Below are 12747 nucleotides of genomic sequence, written 5' to 3' on the forward strand. Positions count from 1 at the left end.
ATTCTGAGAAAAATTTTCTCAGATAATTAAACAACAATCAAGTCAAATTAATGCGTGTCTTTATATTATCACCAGTCTATGGGAAACAAAGATGTGCAGGTTCAGTGCCTGGGCACCTGAAGAGATGTTGACATGGGTTTCCTATCATTATATGATCAAAGATCAAAGTACTGAGTGCCGGCTCTTGGCTCCCTTTTAATCTTCCATCTTTCCGACCCCTCAACATGCCTAATAGGTACGAGACGGCAATGCCGCTAATATCTATGGAATTCTACTTTCTAACAATTTATTTAATAATTAATAAAGATTATGTTTCATAAGTTACAAAGAAAATTATGACCATTATCTAACGCGAAGCCATTAATCTTGGATAAGGATATAATCGAATCAGTACACCGTAGGTGTGCGAGGCATACCTGCCCAAAATCAATCATAAGCACATGACAGAAATCCATTAGAAGGGAGAGGGATTTCTGGTCCTCTTGGGAAAACAAACAAGGTTTGTGAGATGGATTCATTGGTTCCGTAAAGTGACAATGAGAAGACCACGAATCCTGGCTTGGGACCGCATCAGTCTATTGTACTGCCTCAGTTATTCACGGAGGAAAGTGTAGATAAACTGTAAGAATGCTTTGTATATGCAGCTGGAAAACATCAGTTTCACACCGACAACAGTGTAATCTCTTTTCTACCATCACCGGTTTACTTTTAAAAAAAGGAAAAAAAATACTACACAATTAATTGAGAAGGTTTATTATTAAAGAGGAACTTTCAATGTTTTCCATCTCCTGAACAATGATCGAAAGTAATTGAAACGGATACACATCCTCCCCAAAAAACAAAATGGCCTCCGGTCTAAGATTAATGACAAAGAGAATCTGGCAGGGGATAATAGGGCCCGTCGCTGGAAATATGGCTGTTTTGAGTAATGGTCCCTTGCTGTCTCCCTCGTACAATCCCACTCACGATTCTCAGCCATGGCAGTCTTTAAATCTCAATCTAGTCACAACCCACCGGCATTAAATCCAGAATGTATTCATTTCCACTGTGACCCTTCCCAGGACGTTCTAACCGTGATAAACCAGAAAAACATTTTGTGTGACTAATCGAAAAATTCATTAGGAGAATCTCCCTTACGTTAATGCTTATATGTCAGTCATGCTACTTGCCCGTTTCTAAATCTATTGTGTAGGATTTTGCAGGCCAGGGTTCTGCTTCTTTTTCATCCTGTAAAAATATTTAAAAAAATTAAGTTAATATTAGTAGAATATTAAAAAGTTTTATAACATTATAAAAGCAGAAAAGTTAAGAAGAGAAAATATGCCATTACATAATACATAAACTGTGAAAAGATTTTTTTCTGTCACACATCTTTAACTTAGTGTGACATACTGTCTTTGTATTTTGTACTAACATACAGATGAATAGGGATAGAAAGTGTGCGGAACATTTTTATGTGCAAACTTGCAAGAAAAAAACCTAGGAAAAGAGTAAAGGAAAAAAAGTTGTATAAGTGTGGAAGAGAGTAGGGTGCGTGGGAACGGGGATTATACGGTGGTACATTCCTGGGACGCCTGAACGGTTATGGAGTGCACAATGCGACCAATGCCTTTGCTCATCCATCACAACCTCTAAATAACTGTATTGACTTGCCCTTTCTTCAACAAACTTTTCCTATCGCTCATTCATCAAAAAATAAATATCATCAAATAATAAATTTCACCGTGGCTATGTCGCTAATCAGGATCTGTTTAATGCAGATATGTTAGCCCGATATACCTGGGCCGCCTTTTGTATCAGCATGACTTTTAACTTTCAGACTAAAAAATCCTTCATCTCAACCTCCTGCAACAATATTTACACGGCAGGTCATTTCACCGATCCCAATGAAAACAAGCAAAATTAATTATTAAAATTAGATTTTTTACCGTCAGGAAAATGGTTTGATTTTCAACTAACCAACTTATGTGTAGGTTTCATTTTGTTCATTTTTATTATTATTAATTATGCTCTTTTAACATATAAAGTAAAAAAAAAATTATGACTGAAAAATTACTTTCATTGGTTCACAAAAAAAGTTTACCACTTTTTTTACCATCTCAAGTATATCATATACAGTATTACAAAATAAAATTATTACAAAAAAAAAGTTTGCAATGAAACAAACAATTTAAATTCTGTTGTAAACGAGTTCTTTTTTTCCACCCTAGTCAAGTCGATATTATTGGCAAATGTTACGAGTTCTTCAGCAAGTTTTAAATGAAGGGTTCTCGAAGAACGGTCTTGAATTAACATAATTCGGGGCAGAGGTAGGTGGGCGTGAGTTGATCAAAGGGAGGAATTCAAGGCACACATCTCAATCGTGGCTGAGTGTTTAGAGCCGGGCTGTCAGGAGGCCCTGGTCCTCGCCTGTCAACATCAATTAAAGGCAGTCTGTCTGAATTCGTGCACAGTCATCTTCATAAGGGAGAGATACACGGGATCGATCTAACTAACTTTTATACATCCACAACGTTCACTACTTCCTTCCATGCCTTCTGTGCCCTCATGGAGAGAAAATCAAATGTGATTAACAATTGTAGAAAAATTTTCTTTACGGATTTAATCAACAAACTTACAATTGTTCTTGGAATTTTCCCTTTTTTTAAAGGTTAAATCAATAACATCCACACACAACAGTCATTAAATTATGCAAAAAAATCAAAACCTTAGTATATAATTTTATAAACAGTTTAAACTGTTTTTATAAAAGTGATTAAACATGATTGCAGAAAGATAATAATTTTTCAAAATATCTAACCAAATTTGATTGGCATAAACTTAATGTCCAGTGCACAATTTTGAAAGTATGCAGTGAACAAGTGAATATTGCAAATTGCACAAATTTATGAAACAATTATGAAAGTTATCTATTAAAATTACTTACATTATCAGTCTCCTTTTTTATTTCGGGATCAGCAGACTCCTTTGTGATTTTTGAGTATCCAATTTTTTCCTGGGTTGGGTCTGAAGACAATTGATTCTGCAATGCTTGGCTTTCCTCCAAAGAAAAGCCCATATCGACATCCTGCTTCCATAGGATCTCTATGAGATCCATATCCTGCAACAACATAACGTATTATTAATGATAAATATATTTTTTATTACATCTCCATATATCCTATAGTTTTTATTTATGAATAAACATTTATTTATGAATAAGACTCTCTCTTATTTAATACATCCCAAACAAAGCACCAGAAATGCAGTTATTTTCCGTCCCTATATTGTAACGATTATGTATGAATAATTAAACTATTTAACCTGGGAGAAGAAATAATATCACATTATAAATAAAGTAAAAATAGATAAATATAATGAATTGGGAACATCAACTGAGTTAGACCAGAATGTAAAATGTACGTTTCATATTTAAAATGTCGTAAGCATTACAATACACATTGTTTTGTATTCTGTCACCTAGTTCATTTAGATTGTCCAATTTGATATTTCTTATGTTGTCAGTGTGGTCACTAAATCCGTTTATCATAATTAATTAAAAGGCTAATGCGTTGCTTCATCAACAACTATGACAAATGTTGGGATCTGTTAGTAAAATAATTTTTAGTATAAACAAAAACTAAACTTAAATTAACAATTAATAACCGAAAACATTGATTTTTACAGTTAAAATTGATTACTAATTTATATAAGCTCAAATCTGCGCACACATGTACTACACACATGTGTAAAGTTGAGCCAATTATTTTTCACAGTCCACTGGTAATTCCAGCTTTTGTAATTTACAATAAATTACTGGCAGGTCTCAAGAATCCCCTGGGAAGTCCTGGGCCCTATCTCGGTCTTATCTATCCATCCGCTGAAGTTGGGCTCCGGGTGCTAGATCATTTCCTCACCCAACGCAATCCTAGATCCAAACAGATTCACACTCTTGTTCACTCTTAAAAGCATTTTTTCCTTTTACATACTGTTCACTCAGGTAGGGTGGTGAACTCGATATTCTACCCTCACCCAGTACACCTTTATATAATTGGGGGTCGATGGGGTACTCAATATTCTGTCATCACTACACATTCTCGCTAATAAATACATTTACTCTCAACATACACTAAGGGACACAAAACTTACTACAGACAATAAAAACAACCTTGTTTCCTCCAAGAATTAGAAAAGGAGACCCAGATACAGTTAAAAGTTCGTTTAGAAGAAACCAGCGAGATTGTTAGTTCATAATGATTTTTCTTATTTATGACGTAGATATTTAATTCATATATTGTGTTTTCCCCCCTCCTCGAGGGTATTTCAACTACGAGGTTATATGAACCCCCAGGGTGCCGATGTTTGAAAAAAAGCCCATTTGTAAGTATGTCGGCATCGAATGCAGGGCCGCGGGATTCGAACCTGGGACCGAGTCAATACTTAAACCATTGCGACCACAGACGCCTACACTACATGTATTGTAGGTTGTATTCGTGGGTTCGAATCCCGCTCGTGCCATTGACTTTTTTATCTCAACTAAAAACCTTAATTAATTGTTTACAATATATGAATTGATTTTTTTTAAATTTAAATAGTCTGTTTTTTGTTTATGTAATATCTAATTAAACTTTTATGTATCAAAGGCTTTACTGATATTCAATCGTTCTTTGATAATGGAATTTCACCACAAAAGTACACGAAACTCGAAAAAATCGTTAAACATTTATGACAGGAAGAATTATCCGCCGATGACAGCTTGAGCTTGATTCGCGGAGGAAAAAAAGAGAGGGTACAAGGTAATACACAAGTCGGTTGTCTCAATGTAAACGGTTTTGGCATGTGGATCAGGATGTGATAAATTATGGATAAAACCTTGGTTCTTTCAGGCAAAATCGCCAACACGAAATACGATTGTTGATTAAACGTACAAAACAAAGAGTTGCAACGTCACGGCAATGTGATAAGCACAATGAGGAATCAGTTAATTAAAGAGTTAAATACCACACGAATTTCAACATAATCTGACTTGTGACACAAATTGATCTTAATCTTAACACAGAAATAATATTATAAATACAGCCTCTGTAAAGGATTATCTTAATAGGGCATAAATAACGGTACAAAATAGATGACTATCTTGTGCTTTAATGAGAGCGCCTGGCGCTATATTTGAACCCACCTTGTTCAAAGGATATTCCTTGAGTGTCATATTCGAACATAAAAAAGAAAAAGAAAGAAAAATAATAAAGTCTTCTTAAACGAGAAATCTAGACCGGAGCGAACTCGGGCAACTACTGATCAAGAACGCCAGAGTTTATCTCTCGGCAGTTGAACAATAAGATAAGGTTTCACATGACGTTTTTTAGAGGGGGTGTGTCTTTTAAAGGTTTAAAACGTACAGCAAGAAAGACCACGCTGATTTGCCTGAGAATCGTTTTGAACAGAAAATTTGACCAGAAGGGCTTATCTATGACTATTTCGTTCGGCAGGTCGCCATCTTGACCGGTTGTTTCTCACTGTATCAGTTCCACAATGAAGATGGCGTAAGGCCGAAATGCGTTTGAATAACTTAACAAACCCCCAAGGGAAGACGGACCCAATAAGTGATCGTATGTCGTCGTTTTGTTCAGCGTGGGTCCACCGACTCGCAGATCTACACCCAGCAACTTGACCAGCTGAGTTGTAGACAAACTGACAAGTTTTTAAGTTGTATCTCACTTATTTATTTCTCTTATTTCAAGCTGTGAATCTAGAAAGCTTTCCTTGATTCAAAAATAAATTATTCTTTCTCTTAAAAAGTGTGCAATGAATGCGCTGTCTCAAGTGTCAAGTCTCGTCTGTGGGAAGGACATCCAGGGGAAAAAACAAAATGATAAGATACATGACGTGAAAAGTAATAATTCATCAAATTATTTGGAACAATGAAATTTGCTCGCTATTTGATAATTTTTTTTTGGTTCGTTCTTGTTCTATGCCTTGCCTCGTACGTCTCCAATTTTTCAACAACTTGTAGACTAACAAGTCTTCATAGTTCTGAGATTGGTTTACAACTCAAATTCCTGTCCAAAGAGTAAAAGCGAAAAGTTAAAGTAATAATTTTCTAACGGACAAAAATAGAACTTGAGCACTAACTTAATTTGTCAGCATTGATACAAATTTAACTCAGGTTGTACATTAATTTATGTAATTTAAAATAGTCCGATCATTCGGAGTGTCTTTTTTATCCAGGCGTTTTTATTAAGAGCCACGTATAAACAGTCATTTCCTTAAAATTTTCTACTGATAATAAGATAAATGAAAGAAAGGGATATTTACATGAAAATCCTCATGCCTGTTTTGGGGAATCCAAATCAATCGCCCGATTAATAAATTGACTAAAACATTGGCCGGTTTAGACAAAGAAGCGATCGTGGTGGGAAGTAACTAACTTGTGCGTCAATCCTTCTGATGAAATATCACAACAATGAGGAGATTAAATTTGACCAATTGTAACAACAGCTCTGTGGGCCAATTTGTTTATCTCGTAAGAAGACAAAGAAAAATGAAACATTTTTTTAATACCCGTGTCAAAAATTATCTGAAATAAAATCGTAAAAAGAATAAATTTAGACAAAATCCAAAAAGAAAAAAAAAACATCTAAAGAAAGGAAATATAACAATATCCTATTATTACAACAGGTTATTTCAATTCAAATCACAGTCGAGCTTTTCGTTTGTGGTCATGTTAGAGGAAAGATTTTCTCTGTTGATCAAACTGATCCGATTATGCCCTGAATCCGTTTATTTTCGATATTTATTATTCAATGAAGATGATAACTTTACTGACACACCATTTTCAAATGTTTTCACATTTTTTTCGTGACTTAAGAAGAAAGATGCCGAAGAAAAAGGAACCAAAGGTAATATGTGTTTATTACTATCAGTAATGATCATATTTGATCAGTATGATAACTTTCCACCTTTAAGTCCGGTATTTCTGACTACTTCTTGTCCCTACAATTTAACAACGGGGAAGATTAATTTTCTGTTAATTTTTTCCCTTCTTATGTAATGTTTAATTTATTTTAATGCTATTACATTTAAATCTTTATTTACATATTCTTTTTGACACGAATTGTGCCAAATTTTGTGCTTGTTTGTTATTCAAGGGACAAATTCAAATTTATTTTCTTAATGATCAATTAACGCCCGATTTCCATTATTACATCTTTAATATAGTAGTAAATCAATACTCAACAATATTTATTGTTGTGTTGAAAAAATATTACAAAATCCCAAACCACAATTAATTCATAATGGAGAAAACAAAAACAAAAAGGATGTAAAAACAATAATTACAATTATTATTATTAACTAAACTACTGGAGTACAAGTACCCAAAGTTTTATAAAGCAAAAATAAAACATATAGCTTAAAAGCAATACAAAAACTATAAAATAATTAATTTGTGTAGGCAATTAATAACAAAAGAATTAATAACTATAATAGTAATAACTAACCTACATCACGTAAAGGTCCCAAAAAGTAGACAAGAACCACCTTGGTGGAATGCAGAACTGGGCATATTGAGAAAAGAAACCAGGAAAGCGTTTAACAAGGCCAGACTAGGAAGTAACTGGGGAGAATATAAAAGGTTACTCACTTCATATAACCATGCCATCCGCAAAGCGAAAAGAGAGAATTTTCGCAAATTCTGCGGAGAAATCTCCACAGTATCCACAGCAGCTAGATTGCACAAGATACTAGCAAAGGACAGATCAGATATAAACACTGCCCTAAGAAACACAGAAGGCAAATACACAGAAGACATGCAACAAAAAGCAATGCTCCTTCTAAGTACACATTTTCCAGGCAGTACCTACAACATCTCCTCAGAAAATGTGAGAGTAGACAATCCCAAGAAAGAAAATTGGAAGAAAGCAGCTGAAATAATCACAGAGAAGAAAATCCTCTGGGCAATTAACAATTTCAGCCCGTACAAAGCGCCAGGAACGGATGGAATCTTTCCCATCCTGTTACAAAAAGGAATGGATATAATTACTCCAACACTGCTACGAATATACAGAAGCAGTTTAGCACTAGGTTATATACCACAGACATGGCGTAGGGCAAGGGTGGTGTTTATACCAAAAGTGGGGAAAAGAGACCCCACATCCCCCAAATCCTACAGACCAATCAGCTTAACATCCTTTTTATTAAAGACCCTTGAAAAGCTGATAGACAACCATATAAGAACGACAGCACTGGTAAACAAGCCTCTCCATTACTGTCAGCATGCATACAGAACAGGAAGATCAACAGAAACTGCACTGTACGAACTAACCAGTGATCTAAAAGAAACACTGGAAACAAAAGAAATAGCAATCTGCGCGTTCCTCGACATTGAGGGAGCTTTCGACNATCTAAAGAAAATTGGAATAATCCAAGATGGCACATGTAGATTCTGCAAAGAAGCAGAAGAGACACCAACACACTTACTAACAAACTGCGGAGCTACACTAGCCCGCAGGAGGAAGTGTTTTGGGATGTACAATGTGACCATAAAAGAACTACAACCACTGAAACCGGGCCTATTAATCAAGTTTCTTGATGAAATAGGACTCACCAATGTGCTTTAAGCAGAGCACAGGGGATACAATAGCTCTTAAAGGGCGCAGTATACCATACCCTGAATTATTATATCTATCTATCTAACCTACATCACACTAGACCGCATCTCACGATTTCCGAATAATCATCGACTAACGGTCACTAATCACTACACACTAATAACTAATTTACTCCGCTTCAGTATTGAATCATGTAAATATAACTTAACCCGCCCCGAACCCTAACCCTAATCTAACCTAAGCCAACCCATGCGCAATCCTCGGTAACGCTCTTCAAAACGGTAATTTGGGTATCCAACCCAAAAACCGAACCATGTTAAATTGTTACTTGCAGAATGTTCCCCCCGAAGTAGGGACTACGACATCATCACTTTTATAATAAAAGTATTAATTCAGTAAAGGTAAAAATGTCTTTAATACTCCCATTATATTTAGTGGTCTATTGACCAAATGACTTCTTTCAATTAATCTTTTCATTTCAACCAAAACCTTACATAATTAATTGAAAGTATTTAATACTATTGAATCGCTTTAATAAAAAAGATAAACCAAACAAGATAACCAAAACTGATAACAATATTCGAAGTTTATTTTTTTATGGTTATCAGTAATGTTGAAATAATGAATGTAATCAATATTTATTACTAATAAATTATTATTAGTCTCGTCAAATTTATTCACTATTTTACGATATATAGAAGAATTTAAGTTAATTTACTTTTTATCTAAGGTTGAGATGAAAAAGTAGTGTCACGAGCGGCTGGCCGAAAGTCGTAGGTTCGAATCCCGCTTTTTAGATTTAGAAAATTTTTTTAAATTAATTAACATAATTAATACGCTCACTTATGAATATGTGGACAAATAAATGCATGTATGAATTAATACAGAAGAAGGTTGATTACTTTTGAATTCTCTCCGACCAGTAGTGACTAAAACTTGACTTAAAATAAAATAAATTTATTTAGTGATAATGACAAGCTCAAAGCACTATTCTTTTAGTTAATCATTGCTTCATATGAATTTAATTAAGAAATAAAACATTTTCTTTATACTGTTTTTGATTATAGAAACAAATAACTTGATAATATGCTCCAAAGGTTGTGTGTTTATAGCTCTCAGAAATGGTCAAATACAGCCAAACTTTTTTTTTTTTTTTTTTTTTTTTTTAATATAAAGACTTGTCCCTTTAATTATCTACTGATTAGTTAATATTGCAAAACTATATATATATATGAAGTTTAAAGTACTACAAATACTGTCCTAAATATAAATGTATTAAGTGTTAATAAGCAGCTCAAAGGTTTTTAGTTAAATGTTCAGTTAATCATTTAAAAAAATCATCAGTTTGTCAATAATTAATAATATTGATTAATAATATAATATTAATATATTGATTAACCATATAATAAATATTCAATAATTAATAAAATAAATTAAATTAATTGTTAGTAATAAATGATTACTTGTCACGTTAAAAGTCTAATGATCAGTCAATCAATATTTAACAATACATATATTTTCTGCTAATGAACTTTCTCCTCCCAACATATTAGGATTTTTGTGCGTGTAGAGTGTATGTATTTATGGGTGTGTAAAATAGATGATATACTGGTGTATAAGGTGGTAGAGTAATATCGAGTACTCCGCCACCCGAATTGAATGAATGGTATGTAATACGAGAGAATGAGTATGAATAAATATGAGAGAATGTATTTAAGAATGGGTAAGATGTGAATGGGTTTGGAACTGCATGCGTTGAGTGCTGAACTGACCTAGCTGTAGACAGCATCCGGGACCAAACCCTATGGCTGGACGGATAAGACCGTGGTCTGTCCCAGGACTGCCAACAACCGAGGTGGGCGATTCTCGAGGCCTGTCGGTAATTTATTGTAAATTACAAAAGCTGGAATTGCTGTACTGTGAGAAGTGATTGTCTGTACATTTGTGTACATATTTGTGCAGATCTGAGCTTATATAAAGCCAAATGCAAAACACCCCAATAGACATTGACTTGACATTCAATAAAAATAACAGTAAAGCCAATAAATTCTCTGGATAGATAGCGAAACCTATTTAAAAAAGTAGCAAAGACACAATTACATGTTATTTCTTAGGGGTTAACTTACGCTGTCATATCACCATTGGTGCTTGAGTACAGTTAGTAATTGCTAAGAGTAGGTCAAGCTAAACAAACCGGACTTATTCGCCGATCGGCTTCTCTTGGGCCGGTTTTTTTCTCCGTATACGCAGATCGGATGATGATGGGATTGATAAAAGCCGCGATGAGTTCGCCCGGGCTCGTGTCCCGAGATGTCTATCTGCCTGGAACACATTAACCGGTCGAGCCTCACGCCCATTACATCTCATCTCTCCTGCCTTCTCAGATCCTTCGCGATAAACACGTCAAAATGCCGTTTGTCATACGAACGTAGACGTTTAACTCACTATTCAGCGTGTAAACACTGGAGCTCATTATATTAATCAATTGAAAATGTTAAAATCCGTGTTTTGTGTGATCGCTGGCAGTGATCGATACGAGAACAACATAAAAGGAAGCTACAAAACAGAAAACATTCCGACAGATTGTACAAGAAAACACGTAACTTTTATTAGTTTTCAAAACCAATTATTAAAATCCATTAATTTTCAGTTTGTACATTTAAACTACCTAAATGAACAATCATTCATTAATAATAGCATGTATTCTGAGCTTAAATTTAAAAATGAATCAACCAAATAACGAAATTTGATGTAGATACTTACATGCAGTCGACAAATAAAACTATTCAGCTTTACAAAATTGAATATATTTTATAAAACTTGGCTTTTACACGAAATAAAATATCCGGCCTTGGTAAACAGAACGTTTCTTCATTATGGCAACTCAACACCGTACTCACTCTCGTTCAGCATATGAAACCGACCTCGCTCCTTCTTACTTACTACTATTCATTTACGACTCGTCACCTTTTTCGGAGACAGACATTCAAAACTGAATCTGTACAATTCAGGGTGACTGGCTTGTCGAAAATTCAGGAGATATTTATTTCTACTCACTGTAAGCAACAAAAAACCCTATAAATCCCAGTCCAAATCTCAACGGTAATGAACTAATTTAACTGGTTTTGGGTTTTTTTCCGACTTTGGTCCACTAAATTGCTTACAAACTTCAGAACTACTGACTGTAGAAAAATATGGTTTGTGCCACCTGAAAGAACGTTAAATCTGCTGCAAGGAAACCTATTTACATTGCAGAATTGGTGAAAAAATTCTGCACGAAAAATTCAGAAATGTTGAAATTTGTAATTACCCTGTATATTGAGCGAAACTTTATCACCAAAAAACTTGTTGAACTTTATTAACAAAATTCTACATTTCGAATCTAAACAAAAGCGCAAATTCAACATAGCCATTATTTACAAACGTAAAATTAGACATAGTTCAAAAACTAGAGATGGTTTAATCCAACGAAACCGTCATTCAGTTTTCAAGTTATTCTCACCATTAGCAAAATAATGACATTCTAAAATACCAATAGAGTATTAAAAACACTTAAATTTAAAAATTATTGAAAATTTAAATGCGTTTTAAGAGAGATTTTGTATTTTCCAATTTGAGACGTTTGGCGATATCGAAATACTGAAAGTTGGTATGGCATTCAATGGTACAAGGTCTTAAAGAATGCTGTCGAGGCTGATAATAGAAAAACGGCCAGGAAACTATCAATCGAACTAGGTCGGCACCAATCAACTCTGAATGACCAGTTACAATGAAATATGTCATAGAGGAGAGTAATGTACAAAGTAGATATTGTAGTTTTGATGGGTTCAAACAAGGACAAGCACAGAAACTTGACAACTGGCAGGATGTGTAAATTAGTTATTAGATTTACACTTATCAAACGTTAACAGAAAAAAATACCTGTTCAATTTGTTTAATGAATACTTCGTCAAGAAAATGGGACAAGAAAAAAGTTTACTTTTTGTTTAAATTTATTTTTTCTAATAAATATGATACCATGAAATTTTGAAAAATATTAAAGTTTCTAATCAGGCAAAAAGTTATGATTCTTTGAGGAAGAAAAATTCAAAATTATATAGAGTTGTGATTTTAACAAATGAAGAAAAATCGGTCCAAGAAGAGGAAAATTTTACAAGAC

General features: G+C 34.1%; 1 protein-coding gene across 6 annotated transcripts in view; it reads right to left on the minus strand.

Moving 5' to 3' along the window:
- LOC106670919 (segmentation protein cap'n'collar) overlaps positions 1–12747 on the minus strand; it is a 173380-nt gene that overhangs the window by 86986 nt on the left and 73647 nt on the right. For 4 of the 6 annotated variants that reach the window (XM_024227761.1, XM_024227769.1, XM_024227766.1 and 1 more), the window contains 2 exons: positions 2927–3100; positions 1170–1227 (listed from right to left, as the gene is read on the minus strand). In XM_024227761.1, the coding sequence (XP_024083529.1) occupies positions 1170–1227; positions 2927–3100 (232 nt within the window). Of the gene's footprint in view, positions 1–1169; positions 1228–2926; positions 3101–5158; positions 5281–6294; positions 6399–12747 lie in introns of those variants that run through there. The other 2 variants (XM_024227786.1, XM_024227778.1) reach the window with 2 other exon arrangements.

Source organism: Cimex lectularius, unplaced genomic scaffold, assembly GCF_000648675.2.
Source record: "Cimex lectularius strain Harlan isolate CLEC.00 unplaced genomic scaffold, Clec_2.1 scaffold38, whole genome shotgun sequence".
Lineage (NCBI taxonomy): Eukaryota > Metazoa > Arthropoda > Insecta > Hemiptera > Cimicidae > Cimex > Cimex lectularius.